At 44.2% G+C, this 17,936-nt stretch overlaps 1 protein-coding gene across 2 annotated transcripts in view; it reads left to right on the top strand.

The window, feature by feature from the left end:
• Window positions 1-17,936, top strand: part of DNAJC16 (DnaJ heat shock protein family (Hsp40) member C16) — a 212,770-nt gene that overhangs the window by 116,285 nt on the left and 78,549 nt on the right. For both annotated transcript variants that reach the window (XM_085604155.1, XM_085604150.1), the window contains exons 5-7: window positions 399-583; window positions 3,371-3,475; window positions 4,782-4,940. In XM_085604155.1, the coding sequence (XP_085460281.1) occupies window positions 399-583; window positions 3,371-3,475; window positions 4,782-4,940 (449 nt within the window). The remainder of the gene's footprint in view (window positions 1-398; window positions 584-3,370; window positions 3,476-4,781; window positions 4,941-17,936) is intronic.

Here is a 17,936-nt window from a genome sequence, read left to right as displayed (position 1 = left end):
CAGTATAGGCAGGGATGTGAGAAATTATGGCAAGTGGGTCTGAGATGGAAAAAGTCTGTCAGACTGGCCTCTTTGCTCAATACTGGAGCATATACTCCAGTGCAGGCTTTATGAAGAATAGATGTTTCCTGAATGTGGCCGAAGAGTGATAAGAGGCTTCAAGTACCAGAGTTATGACATTGGATACATTGTACTGTGCCTTGTGATGTGTGTTCCATTCCATGTAATATGTGTACAGGGAAAGGTGTTTGACTTTGTGCCATTGCTTGTTGGTGCTGCATATTCTCATGTCTGTTTTTGGCTATTGACACAACCACAAATAATGTTGGACCCTGTGTCTAGAAGCTGTTTTCTACATGTGGTCATTGCATTTTAAAAATCATTTGGTCTCTCCTTAGGTGTCGGAATTGGAGTTGTCCACGCTGGGTATGAACGTCGACTGGCACATCACCTTGGGGCGCACAGCACTCCTTCTATCCTTGGAGTAATTAACGGAAAGATCTCATTCTTTCATAACGCTGTCATTCGTGATAACCTACGCCACTTTGTTGAAGGTTTGCTTCCAAGCAACTTGATAGAGAAAGTAAGTTAAGATTCTATGACCTGCTTTCATGACTGTATAGTGTAGGGATATTTTACTTAAGTTCCAATAGAAAATAAGTACAAAAGTATTAGAATACAACAGGAAATGTTTTAACGGTCTTTGTTTTGTATTTTTGTAAACTAGTTTCAGTACACAAACTTTAGCCTGCTTTTTAAACTTGAAAAAAGTGTGCAATTAATCGTTAGCATTTTCATACTTGCCTTTCATATTTGCCTTTCATGCCATCAAACACTAAATGAACCAGCAAGTGAGACTTCCCTATTCAGGCTGTTCTAGAAGAGGCTGAACATTAAGTAATTCTAACAGCTTTTTATATGTGAGATGATAGCTGTCCAAATAAGCAGGACATTAGATTTCATACAGTTTTCCTTCGTATTGAGTCCGAGTCCTACATCGAGGCCATCTTACTTAGTGTGTGTCTTGTTCATCAAAAGTAAAGCTGTGGAAATATTAGTGACTTCATATATCCAACTATGTTGGAGCACCCTTAACTAAATCTTTTCTGGACGAAGTAGATGAAAATATTATTCTGTAGACTTCCATCAAATAGGTTCATACTCTACGTAGGAACTCCAAAGATAAGATCTCCTTTTTATACATTTTATTTATGAATTTTATGATCCCTAAGGTAGTAAGGCACTCTGCTTGTCGACGTCTGGTTTTCCAGACTCCAACAGATTTATCTGGGCTATCAGAGTTCTGTGGGAAAATATGCTTGAGGATGGAATTAGCTGGGCTTATGAAGACCACTCCCGAACCTCCAGCCTCGTCTTCCGGGGCTGTATTTGGTGCAATAGGAAAGTGGTGCTGTTATTAACTGATAGATTCCAACATGGGTGGGAGGCAACAATGAGAACATTTTTATAGTGATTTGTGGCAAAGACTGCAAAGAACATTTTGGCATCCGTGAACTCTGGATCTGTGAGGTCAGAGCTCTAGCTGACCACAAAGAAGCAAACCTGAGTTGCTGTGTGCATAGCATGGTAATGTAGAGGGCATCAAATCGATGTATGATGGGTTTTACTGTGGTTGACAGAGGGTAACAGGATTCACAGTATTGATAAAAGATTTTTCCCACGGTCCACATCACAGTGTGGAACGCATGCAGGACAGTTTACAGAAGTGAGAGTAATCCTTGAGGAGAAGAATTGCTGTACCGGACAGTGCGATGGAAAAAGAACTGATTCTTAATAAGTTGAAAATTATGAGGGAGTGAGCATTCACCTGTTCCCATAGTAAAACAGAGAAGCTCAACTGAGTGGGCAACATTTACAACTAATTACAAAAAAACCTCACTTTGTGGAGACCTTATAGCATTATGCCAAACTAAGAATCTTCTATGATTGCAGTGTCCACGTATTCACTTTTTAGGATGTGACAAAATATGTTCTTAAGAGGATGGACCTCTTTCAGGGGTGGGGACAGTTGGGGGTGGCACAACACAGTGCTGTTATATTTTAGTAAATGTTTTTTTCATTCTCAACCAGGAGATGAAATGTTCCTTAATAGGCCAGAATTGGAGGATGAAAAGCGTAGTCTGGCTTTTAGTCAGACTAATGCCATAGATTGTTGACCCTCCCTTGTCTCTAGCCCCACTCTGTCCCACATGTACTATTGATGCTTCTTGTACATTGCGAACAGGTTGATAACTTTGAGGGTATACATCCTGAATTGGTTCTAACATACTGTTAGGGACTTATGTTAGGATTTGACAGCCAAATTGGTTTGATTTACTTGTCCTCTCAATAAAAATGATTGAAATGTAGAAGTAAGGCAATTGTTTACACATATGACTACTAGTAATGTTATGTTTGATCATGAAAAACTGGATAAAGACAAAAAATGGGAATTTGGATTATGATGATCTCGTTGAAATTGACCTTTGTCCTAGGTGCTTTACAAATTTGTGTAACCATGACTGTATGACACACCCATTTTTCTAGTCTTAATCCACTCAGCTACCTTACAAGCAGATGCAATCAATCAGAGAACAGAGTGCATAAGCTAGCTCAGTGGGTTAATGTTCCTACCAAAAAAAAATATATACCAGACCCGTTAGTTCAAGTACACTGGTCCAACAACTGCCAAAGTGTAATGATTTGCTAATGAAGACGACAGGAATGAAAATGGCGTCCCTTTAACGTGGAGTCACCTGTTAACCCTTCTTTTTGCTTCGGCCATTGCTCATGTCCTTTTAGCCTTCTTTCACCCCAACTAAAGCAGCCTCGCAGTGCAGGGAACAGTGCTGCAAAGATGGTTGACACTTAAATGATGCATGATAGGATGAGAAGAAGAAGCTAAAAGTGCCAAACGTTTGTCAGCAAACACTACTTTAGAAAGTTTCAGTTGAATGAGCAGTGCATGTAAAAGAACTACCATGACCCTGTATAAAATTCTCCTTTCTTGAGCGTTATTTTTACTACCTAAAATGTTGTTCATCTCTGGTTTCCTGCAAATTTGTTTTTCTTACTGATACATAAAAATACAAATAAAAGCTCATTTCGTTTTAATATTTATTGCTCTGTCTGTTGCATTTGATTCCAACATCTTCCTTAAGTGACTTCTCACTGTTGAAATGAAGAGAGGGGCGATGGCCCAAGGGGGATGCATGTTCATTTGGTGAATAATGTATACAAGGTTTTATTGACTACTTACATTGCATGTGTTATTAGAGTGCATTTTATGTCGGTCATTTTTCGGACCTGGTGACACTCATGAATATTAAGGGTGTAATTGACCTCCATTGTATATTTTCTCTATTTTTAGATCACAGATAAAAATTATGTCCGATTTCTTTCCAATTGGCGGCAAGAGAATAAGCCACATGTTCTTCTATTTGACCAGATGCCACCGGTTCCGTTGCTCTACAAGGTATTATGGAGTTTACCTGCCTACCACACTGTCTGTGGGGCCATTGATCTTACATCTGCATAATGAGCTAAGAAAATCTCTGTATGTGTGAGCTGTTTGTAAACTAGGGAGCACGTCTTTTGGTAGTACTTCCTTACCCATCTGAGCAAATATAATTTCTTCTGTTTTCATTCCAATATTAATATTTGCATTCTCTCTGCTTTGTCTGGCTGGTTCACGACAAATTGAGTAGCCCTATTACCTGATCTGAACTCATTGGCCCTCCTATCTGGTTTCATGCTCTCTTCAACATGTGTGCCCCTCTGTGGAATTGTTCCATTACCCCTTTGACTTCTTCATCCCTCCAGTCAGGTTTAATTTCACCTCTGTCTGACCCCTTTTCCCTACAGAAGAGGTCAAATGCCAGCTCTGACCTTTTCACCCCTTGAGTTTGTTCAGTGTCTTCTTCATTCCTCTTTTTGTGGGGCCATGCCCCACTCTGATCTTGTCCCACTTCTCTGTGAATATGTTCCATTCTCACTCTGACCTCTTCAAACCATGCACTGTTTGAAGAAGCCCTCTCAAACCTCTTCCTGTATATAAGCAGGTTATGTGTCTGTTAAGGCCCCCATGCCCCTTCCAAGGGTCTCATTCTTCTTCCCATATTATAGCTGTACATTTTTTCCATGCTCACTTTAAATTCTTTACCCGCTGAGCATGTTGAAACGCAACTGTAACCACCTCACTGCGCTCTCAGTGCCTGCCACAAGTTTCAACTTTTCAACAAGGAAGTGTGTCAACAAGTTTTCTTTTTGCCTTGGTTTGTTCTCCCCTCTGACTACTTTATATGCCCATTTGGCCCTCTCACCGATCTGAGCTGAATTATTGCCCACAATGCGGTCTCCGCCCATATGATGTGAATTTTAAGACCAGTAACTCTCTAGAAAACCAGTTACCCAGTTGGTGGGTGGTTGTGCCTAGTTTCATATAAATTAAGTTGTTCCCTATCGAGCATTGCTTTCATGACATTTCTTTGTTTGTGCAGACATCTTTCATTATAACTAGATATAGTGTTCTTGGGTTGAGTCGAAGGTGTTTCCTGTGGATGGCTCTAAGAGGCACACCTCAGGAAATGCTTCACCCAGTGATGAGTTATCACTACAACACAAGGAAGAAATAATGGTGATCAGAGTAAATGACTCTTAAAGGTGGCCAGGGAGAATCAAGATATGAGTGTTGGCCTAAGACGTACCCTACTGATTTCTAAATATTTGAAAACATTATTTTGTGAATTGAAGGCATTTATTTGTATTTGCTTGTTTTTCAGCTGGTGGCATTTGCATATAAAGATTATTTATCTTTTGGCTACGTGGATCTTGGGCTAAAAGAGTCTGAACAGATGACCAGCCAATACAACATAAATATGTACGCCCCCACCATGCTGGTTTTCAAGGAACACATCAACAAGCCAGCCGATGTTGTGCAGGTTCGTGTTTTGTGATTTACTTTGCTCACATGAAGGTCTCTTGATTCCATTAAAAAGCACTCTTCACTGTACAGCATTGAATACAACCATCTGACTCTTCTGTTGTGGCTGTGCATAGAATATGGAGTGTGTTCTCGTCATTCTGCTTGGACACATGTATGTGTATGCATAAGAAAACATCCTGTAGGCATTGTCAAGCTACAGATCATGACATATTCTTAACACCATAAGTAATACTTTGGTGCATTTTATCTGATCACTCCAAATCTACACTTGTATTGCACAAATAAAAAGCAATACTTATAATAGATTATTTTTTTTTTGCAGATTGTTTTGCTGTACAATATTGACAGGCAATAGCTGAAACTAAAGAAATCTTTTTCTAATAATGTATGTGAAGGCCAGTGGTTCCCGTTTGGAACACTTCAGTAGCACACAGTATTTCTAGAAGCGAGACCACTGCAGGGTTTATCTGGTAATGCTCAGGCATATTGAGCAATCTAAGAAACCAAAAGTAAATGGGTATAACAAATGAGTACAGAGAAGGACAGTATTTACCAGAAACCATGTCAATAGGGTAGGTTACTAATTCATGTAATGGAGGATTGGATGATTGAAAGAATGAATGAGTGATGTTTGTAAAGTGTGCTGATAACCCCTGAAAGCTCTTCTGGTGCAGCCCTGCATGCAAAAGACTAGATTGACATGCTAAAGAGCCTCCTTTTCCACTGTTATCTAAATTGGATGTAGCTTTGAAATAAATGGAAAGAGCACACCTATTCCAAATTTAGACAGTGATGATCGAGCAATATTTCCAGTTGAGTCAACTATATATGAAAGAATTGCCTGTGCAGAAGATCTAAGTGTTCAAGTCTGTGTTTTGGTTAAAATCTGCACAGTTCCTCACTAATAATACTTCTGCTGTGTGGTATGCCACCAAACGTGTAAGTGGGCTCTTGCTATCTGTCTCAAGGCCCTGACGTTGTGGCGTTGGACAGTTGCTCAGTGTTTCAATCTGTGAGTTCTCTTGTGGGCCTCCTTTCTCAATGCGATTGAGGATGAGCTGATCAGGTGTACTATGGCCTATCACTAGTGGCGTCTCCATCTAGAGGTGGTACAGGTGATCTGTGCCTGGTGGGGTATGCTGTAGGTGGATATTTTTTCCACACTGGAGAATGCTCTGTCTCTGTTTTTCTTTCACTGCAGTTTCTGCTGCAGGGTAACTGAGAGATGCATTCTGCATGAAGTGGGATGTCAATATATTTCACACATTACCACCCATTCCCCTGATTTCTTGCTTTCTTAGGAAGGTAACGCAATACCATGTAGAGGTGACTGTTATTGCCACCAGACTTGGTGTAAAGAAACTGATACTTGTAGTTACTGCACCTTATTGTTGACCCTCCTTTTCCACATCCGTTCAGAGCGGACTGCCATTCTCAACAACAGGGCTGTATGTTTCACCCCACCTGAACCATTCTAACCTGTGCCTTCATGATCTGAGATTGAGCAGGTTAATGCCACCTCTTTTGATCTGCTTTCAGCAGCTGTGAACTTGAGATTTGATTCTTGCCGTCCCTCCACCAACTCTGTTTATTCCAACTGTAGTACATGCTTTGTGACTTGGTATATTGAACGGAAAATAAATATGTGTAAGGCATGCTTGTCTGACAATCTGTGGTTCGCATGTTCTTTGGCCGGGCAAGATCTTACATTCAGTACCATTAAAGACTACCTGTTGGCCTTATCAGCTTTTCTCCATTTACTCGCTCATCCATGTACTTACTCTGTCATTTAAGAATGGAAAATATCCACTCAATCAATATGATTTAATCAAAATGTGGGTAGACTTATAATTGTTTTCAAATCTTTACATTGATTTGAAAATTAAACAAAGATCAATCAATCAATCATGGCATTTGTAAAGCGCGCTACATACCCGTGAGGGTCTCAAGGCGCTGGGGGGGAGCTTCTACTGTTCGAAGAGCCAGGTTTTGAGGAGTCTTCTGAAGGTCAGAAGGTCTTCGGTCTGCTGTAGGTGGATGGGGAGTGTGTTCACGTTCATGCAACCTTACATTCTGACAACATACTATGGTAAAAACAGTTGGTACAAAGTATTTATATACCTATTTGTCCCCTTGCCTGTAAAGTAACTACACCAATCTTCCAGGGTTGCCCCTTTATGTGTTTAATAAATTTACCCTCTAAGCCATCATTGTTCAAATCACCTTTTGTAATGTATTTTTTTGTAAAGGGGGCGACACATATGTTTTCCTGTCTTAGTTTATTATGCCCAGTGGTATTTTAATGAGGTCTTCACATTTTTGATGAGGTTCCTCTTGAGCCCATATGCTACTGTTTTCCGAGTCTTTTATAATAAAAAAAAGTGTAAATCTTTTTTTATTGAAATCAAGGCATGGTCGATGAAAATATCACGGTACATTTACATTGGCAATATCGTGACACTACAAATGTTACTTAAGTCATAGCGGTCACAAAACAATACTTTCAGTCCCCCTTTAGACACATTCAGGTTCCATTTACAATTTCTTCTCTCGATCTTGGAGGTTCACATATCTCACCTCTGAGAATGTTCCATTGTCCCCAGACTTGTGTCCATTTATTTGGGCACTCCCTGGCTTCATATATGGACTTTTCCGTGACCATACTCCAGTCAATGTCTTTGCCCCAGTCCTCGATAAGTCATCGAGCTGGTGCGTTAACAGTTCCTGGTTGGCCTGCACATTCGCAACCTGGCGCTCGAGCAGATCAGAGTCAGTCACTTGGTCCTTGGCGGTGGATTCCACCTCAGAAAGACGCTCATTCATCTTGCGCATATCCGCCCTGATCAGGGAGTCCTCCGTCGCAACGGTGTCAATGCGGCCCTCTAGGGATATGGGCACCGTGGTGATGGCCGCTAGAATATCCTGCAACGTAGGTTCTGGTGGGCTTTTTGCTTCTGTGGGAGAGGTATGTGCATCTCCCTGCCCCTTCTGCCATGCATATTTTTCCAGCTTCGTCTGGAGCGCGTTGCGGCCGCCATGGCTGCTCGCCATGTTGCCTTAGGCGCTTCAATTGCAGCCTGGTGTTAAGTAGGGGTCCAGCCGGCTACTCACCGCCACCTGCGTGTGGAGCGAGCTCCAAACCGGCCTCTCTGGTTTCGCCAGCCATATATCACCGGGGGCAGCGGTGATTGAAGCGTGCCCTTCGGAGAGGGGGTGCAGGGCTGCAGTCGGGACCGCTGCTGCCCCCAGCACCGTCACTATAGGGAATCGGCGGCACGGTATTTGGTTCGGGGCCAGCGGCGGCTCGGAGATTTTCGGGGCGTCGGGTATTCCTCTGCGCACCTCCCGCTAGGCCCTGTCAGGCTGTTGGCGTAGCGCGCAGCCCGGCTGCTGATAGGCCCACATGTGCGCCTCCCGCCCGGCACCCAAATCGCTGGGGACTTTTCCGCCGCTCACTCAGCGGGTGCAGGACCAGCTCAAGGTGCATCGAAGCGGCCCCCCAGGAAGTAGCAGACGGCGGCCGCACTGTAGCCGCAGATTAGCGGAGTCGGGCGGCGCACCCTCCAGGCCACACCTCGGTCCTCCACAGCCCGGGCCCAGCTCCGGTTCGACAACTTTGTTTATCGGATCCGGTCCAAACGCGGCTGGGCAACCCTTCTTCCTCCCAGGAACCATCGACTGTCGTCTCAGGTATTTTTAGTCGGGACAAAACTGGAATGTACGGATATTTAGGCAGTGTTGTGAGGGAGCTCCGCTAGTGAGCCGCCATTTCCCCCGGCAGTTGGCCACGCCCCTGTTTTCTGAGTCTTGTTAATTTGAAGACATTACTCATTATCGCTACTCCCTCTGCTCCGTGGGCAAGCACAGTGCAGGACACTTGTGTCCACCCTCTGTTTACCTCTTTCTTTTTGGACAATTTTATGCTTCAGGCATTGCTGTTTTTTGGGCTTAAAGTGGTGACTGTTTCATTTGGGACAGCTACACCCTGCCAAAATTCTTCCTTCCTACGGATCTTACTAAGGAGGAGGAACAGTTGCATTGCTTTGACCTACAGCGTGCTCTGAGCTTTTGCATCAATAGAACCAGGTAACACTGTGGGATTCTCAGCTGTTACTTGGCTTTGTGGGACACATGAACGACAGGGTGGCGTAGAAGACATGAGCTTCACATTGGATTGTCCTGGGGATTAAATGGTGTTTTCCCTGTCCAAGAAGTAGCCACATTAAGGTCATCAAGAGAGCATCCCACCAGGACCATGGCTGCCTCTTTTGCTTTGTCTACGTGTGTTCCAGTTTTAGACATCGGTAGGGTTGTTACATGCACTTTGGTCCACACCTTCTCCAAGCATTACTGTCCTGACTCCTATGTCTACAGAGAAAATCATATTGACTGATTCATGCTGCAAGACGTTTTGGTGTGTATTTTCCTATTCTGGCTCACCACTTTTGTTTTTAAGGTCCTTCAGTGGCCCCTACTTACTGGCCTTTGAAGTCTACCATTATGGTATGGTACCCCTTGCTTCTTACTCCTTCTATGAGCTATGTGGAATGGGTGCATTCCATATCTTTGTCAGTTGCCTCTGTAGTCAAAGTGTGCTACGTATATCCTCTTTATGCCATTCCCTCCATTTCTCCAATACTTCTTCTCTAACTCTTGTCATCTATTCTCCCCTTGTTCTCAGGCCACTCTGAGCATGTTTGAATTTTCTCTGGAATTCTTCCTCTTAGATGTGTGAGTTCATGCTACTCTCCTGGTTTGTGTTACATTGTTGAACCTGTTGCCTCATGTTCTGTACTCAAACCTCTTTCAGAGGGCCACAGGGCCCTCTGAGGGCCTTTTTACTCCTGATGTCCCAGGGCCCGGCCTACCATTGATCATGAGCTTCTGGGCCAAGAATTTCTTCTACACTTGACTGTCAGGGATAGCTGTGGATGAGCAGGCAAAGGCTGCCTTGGGGCGCAGTGGTTCAGGGAGGACGTATCGGCACAGGCTAGTGAACAAGACTCGTAACTCAAAGAACACACAGCAATGTCAATATATCAATGTTCAGCCAAATACTTATTTTCATATTAAAAATAATTATTTTATTTCTAGCTGTATCAAAGAAGTATTTCGACATTCATACGCAATAACACAATCCCCTCGAGGTCCCGCCTTTAGTGTGTCACTGGCAAGTCCCTGTCCTGCCCGTCTTTGTAATTTGGTCCTGTTTATTCCACATTCTCTGGTGGCTGTATCCAGGGAATGCTCACTAGTGGACTTTACTCAAGAACCCACTCAGACTCTTATAAAATGTATGTCAAAAGTGTATTTGGTGCCGCAGCACCTTTAGTAGCAAGTCCCCTGGGACCCTATAGGCCTGTAGCAAGTCCTACCTGCTCCAGCAGTGAGAAAGCATTCAGCGCCTCAGCGGGTGCCCCGACTGCGGGCATTTGTGAGGCTCCGATCCAGCTTGGTCAAGTCTGTCTTCATACGGGAGGCGTGGCAGTATCTGGCCGACGCTGGCTCTCCGCGAGGTTGCGCAGCCGGTTCTAGCTACAATCGGTGGTGCTTCGGTGCTTCCTCCTGCACTGTAAGTTCAGCGCTCCCCAACAGGGTATGGGGGTTGGTCCTGGTGCTCCCAATGTAGTCCCAGCAATGTAGTGATGCACACGTGGCATCCTCCTCAGTCCACGGGGGAGGTTGGAGGCATTCTTCAATGCTTAGTTCGACCCACAGGTCACAGCGTTCATTTTTGGGTCGGTGGCCTGAACTTCACACTTCACTTGGTACCTGCAATCTCTACTGGTATACAGGGTTGCTGCAGCACCTTCAGACATGGCATTGGTCTTTACGGCACAGCAGTCTATATCACTGGGGCCCCTTCTGGAGTACGAGTCGCCGCTAATGCCTCCACAGGTCTTGTGCTTGTCGGCAGCAATACCTTCAATGGCGGCCCCTCCTGGCTTACAGCGGTCACCACAACAACACAGTACAGACTTCACTCTCATTGCCCAACACTCAGCCCATGGCAATCTGAATCTGCACACGGACAACCACCCTTTCAGTGGAACAGCCATCCTTTCACACCGAAAGTCCTCTCAGCAGGGCTTCCCACTGAACCTCGGTCCCTCCAACGCTCTCCTTTGCCTCACTGGTCACACTGGTCTTAGCAAGCAGGCAGACACTTGTGTTCCAGGCTTCAGAGCAAGTATCTTAGTTTCCCTGAGTGATGTCCCCTCACCTAGTAGGGAGGCTGCAGGCCTTAGCCTCCGTCCCGGTCACAGGCAGAAGTCTTGGAGAGCTACCTCTCCTCAATTTGCCCGTCGGGCTGCTTGGCAGATGACACATTTTTGGGGTCTCTTTCATAAGCTATAATCTCACCCCTCATTGTTGATCTATATGCCTCTCAAATGACTTCTGGTGATGCGGAACCTCTGTTCGCCAAAGAGTTGAGTTCTGTTCCCCATCTCTTACAAAAACTCCTCCTTCGAGAGTTGGGCTTTATTAAAAGACCATCTATACAGAGGTGTCGTTATAGATGGCATTAAAACTTCCAGGCCTGCTGCTGTATGATTTGAAAAACAGATGGGAACATAAGAAGCCTCTACTTTTGGCAAGGAATCGGAGGTAAGAAACAAACCTATCCTTGAGGCCGTCTAAAACCGGGCAGAGAAAAACATATACCTTTTTAGGCCAGGGTTCAATCTGCGCAAGGGGTCAAAAAGGCCTTTCTCACTCTTTAACCTATTTATGGCTTTCATCACTCTTGGTTTCCTTTGTTTAGCCCTGGGTTGCCCTGGTCCAGCTCCAGAATTTGGGTACAATTAAAATCTACCCCAATTACAATAGTCTTCAAAAATTGTGAAGATAAGGAATCAAATTATACATAGGCTCCTGCTCATCAACAACCAAGCCGTATATAGAAACTATAGTAATTGGCACATGCTCAATTTGCACCTCTACAATCGCCAATCTCCCTTTCCCATCCGTCGATGATTTAACAAGCTCACCACTAAACCTTCTGCTTAAACTGCAACTCCTCTGTGAGCTGCTGAACCAGTGGAATGTAACAGAAGCTGGAATGGCCCCCATATGACTCGCCCCTCTTTCTCCTTATTAATGTGTCTCCTGTAAGAATACAAAAGTTGGTGTCTGTTTTTCCAAGCCAATTAAAAAGGCCTTACATTTCCTCCGATTATTGATCCCTTTCACATCCATAGACAAAATGCTAAGCTTATAATAATCCATATAAACCTGCTATTAGAGTCATGTCCCGATATTGCCCAGACAGCCCCCCCTCTCAAATATCCTGATTTTTCCTAAAGCCCACCCTCTATTCCTGATAATTATATTGGAATTCCATAAACTGTTTTTTATAACCCAGGCAGCAGCTCCACTAACAACCTGTTGCGTTCCCTCCCTCTCTCCACTCCACCACCCCTCAACCCCCTCCTATGCACCTCATTCAGCCCACCCTCTATTTCTCTTCTAGACTCCCATGCACCTTCTTCGCCTTCCACATGGATGTCCTACCCACCCTTCACCTCTCAAGAGCAGAGGCTGCACTCACATTTACTCTGCCATGGTGTGCTACATGCAAAACACACACACTGCCAGCACACACATTCACCATGCGTTCACTGCATACTTTGCCCTCATACACCCAGCATAAGCTTTAACTGTGCACACACTGCACAGCACTACATCTCTCATGTAATGTATTCCTCTCCATTATGCTTACACCTAGTAATCCTGCTCACCATGCATGCACTGCACAGCACTATCCACTGTACTATACCCTTCCCAGACACACACACATCCAGTGCAGAGTCACCACTCCTTCGATGCGCAGCACTTTACATCTAACTGATGTTGGCCATGGGCGAGTTAAGCACCCACCAGTAGAATTTTCAAAAGTTGAGTGAGCTTCTAAGCCTCACTCCAGTGACACAGATTGAAAAGGATGTGTTCCCTCCTACTGATCACTACATGGTATGCTGTCACCACCATGCTCCTTAATAAGCCTTTCACCAGTATGAGTGTAGCGCTTTGGGCACCCCTCCAGTTCAAACAAGACTGCAATCCGTGAGTCAGGCGTATGTCATGGCTCACACGCGTGATCCGTGTTTACCTATGACATAAAAAATCTGCATTCTGGATCTAGCCAGCAGTACAGTTGGTCACTCAGGTCCATAACCATGCAGAGGGCTTTTCTGTCCCAACACTGATAATAACTAAACAAAGAATTAAATAATGGAAAACAAATATGTCGTTGCTCCTTCGGACAATGTTGTTGGTGTCAGCCCCAATATGTAGGCTGGCCCATGCTATGGTTTTAGTTGCATACTGATTAACATTATAACTTTCCTCTCTTTGGCACATGATAGCTATCACTAAGGCAGCCTTCCAGGTATGCGATGACAACAGCACCAACAACCACAGGTTGGGGTTAAATACATAGAAAATCATTTTACCAGTGTCATTACTTGACAGTATGTTTGCACAAGGATCAGGAGAGTTTTCTGTGCTGGGAACTGAGCCAGGAGGACCACCTTGATTATTCAGAATTGTTCTGTGGAATGGAAGGCAGACTGGTCACAGATTAAGCTAATTAGTGGATCCTTTGTTTATTGAAATAATTAGTCACAGATTACAACACAGATGACCTGAGGAATCTAATACCTAAATCTAAATATGGTGAAGATTCTGTTTTATGCCATTCTTTTCTGGTATTGGCATCCCATTGACAATATTCAAGCTGATAGGGTTTTATTTCTGTTGGTTGCCTAGTTTTCTATCATCATTATTATTATTATTATTATTGAATTTATAAAGAGCGATAGCTACTCCAGAGAGTGTCCCGGGGCATATAGTAAGGTCTAGACCCATAGATGGAGGCATTAATAAGCAGATTCAAACAGCCAAGTCTTTACGAGTTTTTCAAAGAGCAAAATGTCCTCAGTGGCCCGTATTTGTAGTAGAAGAGCGTTCCATTCCCTGGTGGGAAAATAGGAATAAGATCTGCCACCCAATTTTTTTCTTCTAAACCGAACGATGACCACCAGTTGGAGGACCAAAGTGATCTGATCGGTTGATACGGAATAAATGTTTAACATATACTGAAGGCCCTTACGATGGAAAGCTCTGTGAGGTAAGAACTAAGCATTTGAGCTTGACGTGTTCTTTCACAGGTAACCAGTGTAAATGTTTTAAGGCTGGCTGAATGTGAACTCTCCTGTGGAGATGTGTAATCAAGAGGGGGACAAGAGAGCTAATTATTTTACGAGGTCCTGTTCTAATGCTCCCTGATAGGTACATAGACAACCAGAAAAGAACAGTTCCTCAACAAGACCAGGGTAGTTAGAGTCGCTACCAGACTGCTGTTATTTGGTCACGAGAGGGAAATCTAAATTTCAGATCTTGTTGCCCTCACACACCTGGTAGGGTGTCATGCTTCATCATCGGGCGCTCCTCGTCAGACCGGCGCTGCAATGTCCGACGGGCCTGGTGGCATCTTTGGCGGAGATCTTCTGATCTGAGAACGCCGTATTGTGATGAATGTGAGTGGGAATGTGGAAGTCGGTGATTTCTGATTAGTGTGGGGACTAGAAAGACTAAAATAGGCCCTGGCCCCTGCATAGTTTTAATTGGTTTCGTGTGGGTTGGGACTAAATAAAACCAGCGAGGCTACTATGGAGATTCTAGGTATCAGGGTAGCCTTTAGTTGACAAAGGTCAACATGTTTCGTGTCTTCTATGCTCTAAATCGAGCGACACTTCTTCAGGACCGTGGATAGAACTGCAAGTGAATATACCTCGGATATAATAACCGGGTAAATAGATCTATCACAACTTAGTAAAGTGTCCCTAATTCAGGGTCTTTGAATATCGACTCCGCCTAAATAGATGGAGACAAAAACAAGAGGACAAACAGCAAACGTACCATTAACAGCTCATTGAAGGAATCAATATCCATGAGTAAACTAAAGGGATCAGAACAGCCCCTCAAAGGGCCAAAAAGGTCCCTAATCTCAATGTACAACTAGTATGTAAAAAGAGAGTGGTTAAAATCATGAACTAATACAAGGCAACCAGACTAGGGAACCCTTATTAAATAAAAAAAAATATATATATATAAAGCAAGATAAGCCCATATAGATGTGCATATCACCAAGATAGGTGATTCGTGGGTGCTTACCTCAGAATGGAGGGGTAGGAGGCTTCATAGATGGAGTAGCGACCGGACCAATGGAACGGTCCCACTAAAATGAAGCAGTAAAAAGTAAAAATGCAAAAGGTGGTAACACCATGGTAATGGCATGCTCTAGATGGAGTGCAACAGCGCACGCAAGGTGATGTGAGTGTGGAAAGGACTGCGTCAACATGCAGACTCAGCGCGTGGAAACCGGCTGTCAAATGGCGGCGGCTATCAGTGGGGAGACACTCGTAAGGAGAGCGTTTGGGTGAAGGTGCCCGCAGTCGATCGAAAGGGTGAATGTGCCCACGGTCGATCGGTATAATATAAAACGGTGACAGGCGATATCAGCCACTCGAACAAAAGACCAAGAGTACACGGACCTATGGAGGAGAAGTAGTTCGCTTTAAACACATGGGAGGAACAACGTGTAATGGACGGTGCCCAAATATCTGGTGTCTAGTGTATGAAATCACATGCAGGATAAAAACATAAGTACCACGCGTCCTGCGAATTATGGCTCCAAAAATAGACATAATAGTTGGTCTGTCGTAAGGATCCAATACGGAGTACGAGGAGGAAGTCCCGTATCCAAAACAGGAGGGCCATACCCGGTGAGATAATCAGGGGTGAACGAGAAATAAACAGGAAGTGTCAATCGTATTCTCGGGGGTAAAAAGAGCGGACGCATTGTGGGATCGTGCAGAAAGCATGCTATATAGACTTACCAACAAAAGTAGTGGGCTAGCCTCACTCGACAACCGCGTCTGCTCCTCACCTGGATGTTAGCGTCCAAGCACACAGGGTCCTGTATTTGAACCCAGAAGCGGGGACGTAGTCACTCGATGTTTCCTCGTTAGGCCGCCATGTTGTCCCAACCAGGAAGTGCCTGACTGACGTAAATGATTACAGAAGGGGTCGGCAAAGCAGGTGCCGAAGGTAGATGAACCGCCAAAGCAATACAGAGGGGTGAGGGGTTCCAGTCACACTAACTGGGGTTACCGAAAAAATGGAATAAGGTCGTATAGCCATATCTATGTTAAAACTACAGATAGCAAGATCATAAAGCACAGAGATAGTGCGTGCCAATGATAGGAATATCAGCCCACTGAATGGGAACCCAAACAATCGGAGGGGTTCCTAGATAAAGTGTGAGAGAAGCTGGGCTAAGTGGAGGAAGGGGCCAATGAGGTCTCCCAAGAAATGTATGGAGGGACATACCCAATGGTGCATCATAAGTGTCTGAATGTTAGATGGTAGGGGGGTCAGAGTACGTGTATGTATGTACTCTGGATTAAGTTAGTTCAGTCCACGGGATCTCGTCATTGAGACCCCTTTCTTGAGTGGACAAGCGAAAAATCCATCTCTGTTCGGTTTCAAATAGTTTTTTACCGGACCATGAGGGATTGCTTTCAATCACAGTCCAGTGTAGTTCGTTGGCTCCGTGTGGATGCGTGAGGTAGTGTGTGCTCATTTTTGTGGTTGACCTTCCACATCGGATATTGCTGCGGTGTTCCATAATCCTTGTTTTTATTGGTCGTGTAGTCATGCCTATGTATCTCAATTTGCATGTAATGAGATACACACAGTTGTTTGAGTTACAGTTCGTGTGACTTTTTTGTGTCCATACTTTTCCTGGCTCCAGGGTAAGTTCTTTGGTAGCCTTTGTGAGTTCACACACACCACATTGCCCACAAGGGTAATGACCCCGTACTGGATTGGTGTCCCACAGGGTCCCTTGTTTGGTTATCTTCATTGCCTTAGGGCGAGTGTGTACCAAGATGTCGCGTAGATTACTTGTACGCTTGTTGGCACACCTGGGTGTGGGTAGAGATAGATTTCCTGTGGTCAGGATCTTCCAGTTCTTTTTGATGATCTTCTGTATAGCATTAGATTCTGATGTGAAGGTTGTAACACATGTCGGAGTTTCTTCCGTTTCGTTTACCTTAGGTTCTAAAAGAGATGCACGGTTATTATTCAGTGCTCTTTTGTTTGATCTTTGTATGATGGAGATAGGATAGTTCCGTTCTCTAAGGTTGTTGCTCAGAGCAACTGCTTCATTTTTATAGTCAGTAGTCTTTTCGCAGTTTCTGCGAAGACGCAGAAATTGTCCGAAAGGCAAGTTATCCCTCAGGGCTTTAGGGTGATGACTCTCATAGAGATGTAGGCTATTACGGTCAGTTGGTTTTTTGAAGGTGTGGGTTGACAGACAGCCTTCACGAAGGGTTATTGTAAGATCAAGGAAATGAATCTCAGTGGAGGAGATGGACCGGGTGAACTTCAAATAAGGGTCCGAGTGTTAACCCAAGAGAAGAACCTGTCACAAGTCTCTATCTCCTTTCCACAGGATGAGAATGTCGTCTATGTAACGGCTCCACAATATAATATTGTTACTAAAGATGTTATCAGTCAAGTGGCGACGTTCAAATTCTGCTACATAGAGACATGCCAGACTCGGCGCAAAGGTACTACCCATAGAAGTTCCTTGGGTTTGATGGAAAAAATGACCTCTGAACTGGAAATAGTTCTCACACATGGCAATCGTAGCACACTCCATGATGAAAGATACAGGGGTGTTGGATATCCAATCTTCTTTTAGAAGGAGTTCTTCTATTACTCTCAGTGTCTCTGTCTGTGGAATGTTTGTATAGAGAGCCTCCACGTCCAATGTAATTAGGAGATCGATTTGGTCATTGGTCGTGGTTTCCGCGATGAGGTTTAGAACATCCCTAGTGTCCTGTAGATAAGAGGGTATTTTCTTGACCAAGGGACGGAGAAAGTGATCGCAAAATTTGCTAAGGGGTTCCAATAATGA

This window comes from Triturus cristatus, chromosome 1_2 (genome assembly GCF_964204655.1).
Source record: "Triturus cristatus chromosome 1_2, aTriCri1.1, whole genome shotgun sequence".
NCBI classification, from domain to species: Eukaryota; Metazoa; Chordata; class Amphibia; order Caudata; family Salamandridae; genus Triturus; species Triturus cristatus.
Note: the sequence above shows the minus strand (reverse complement) of the source record. Positions and strands in the feature narration are given on the sequence as shown.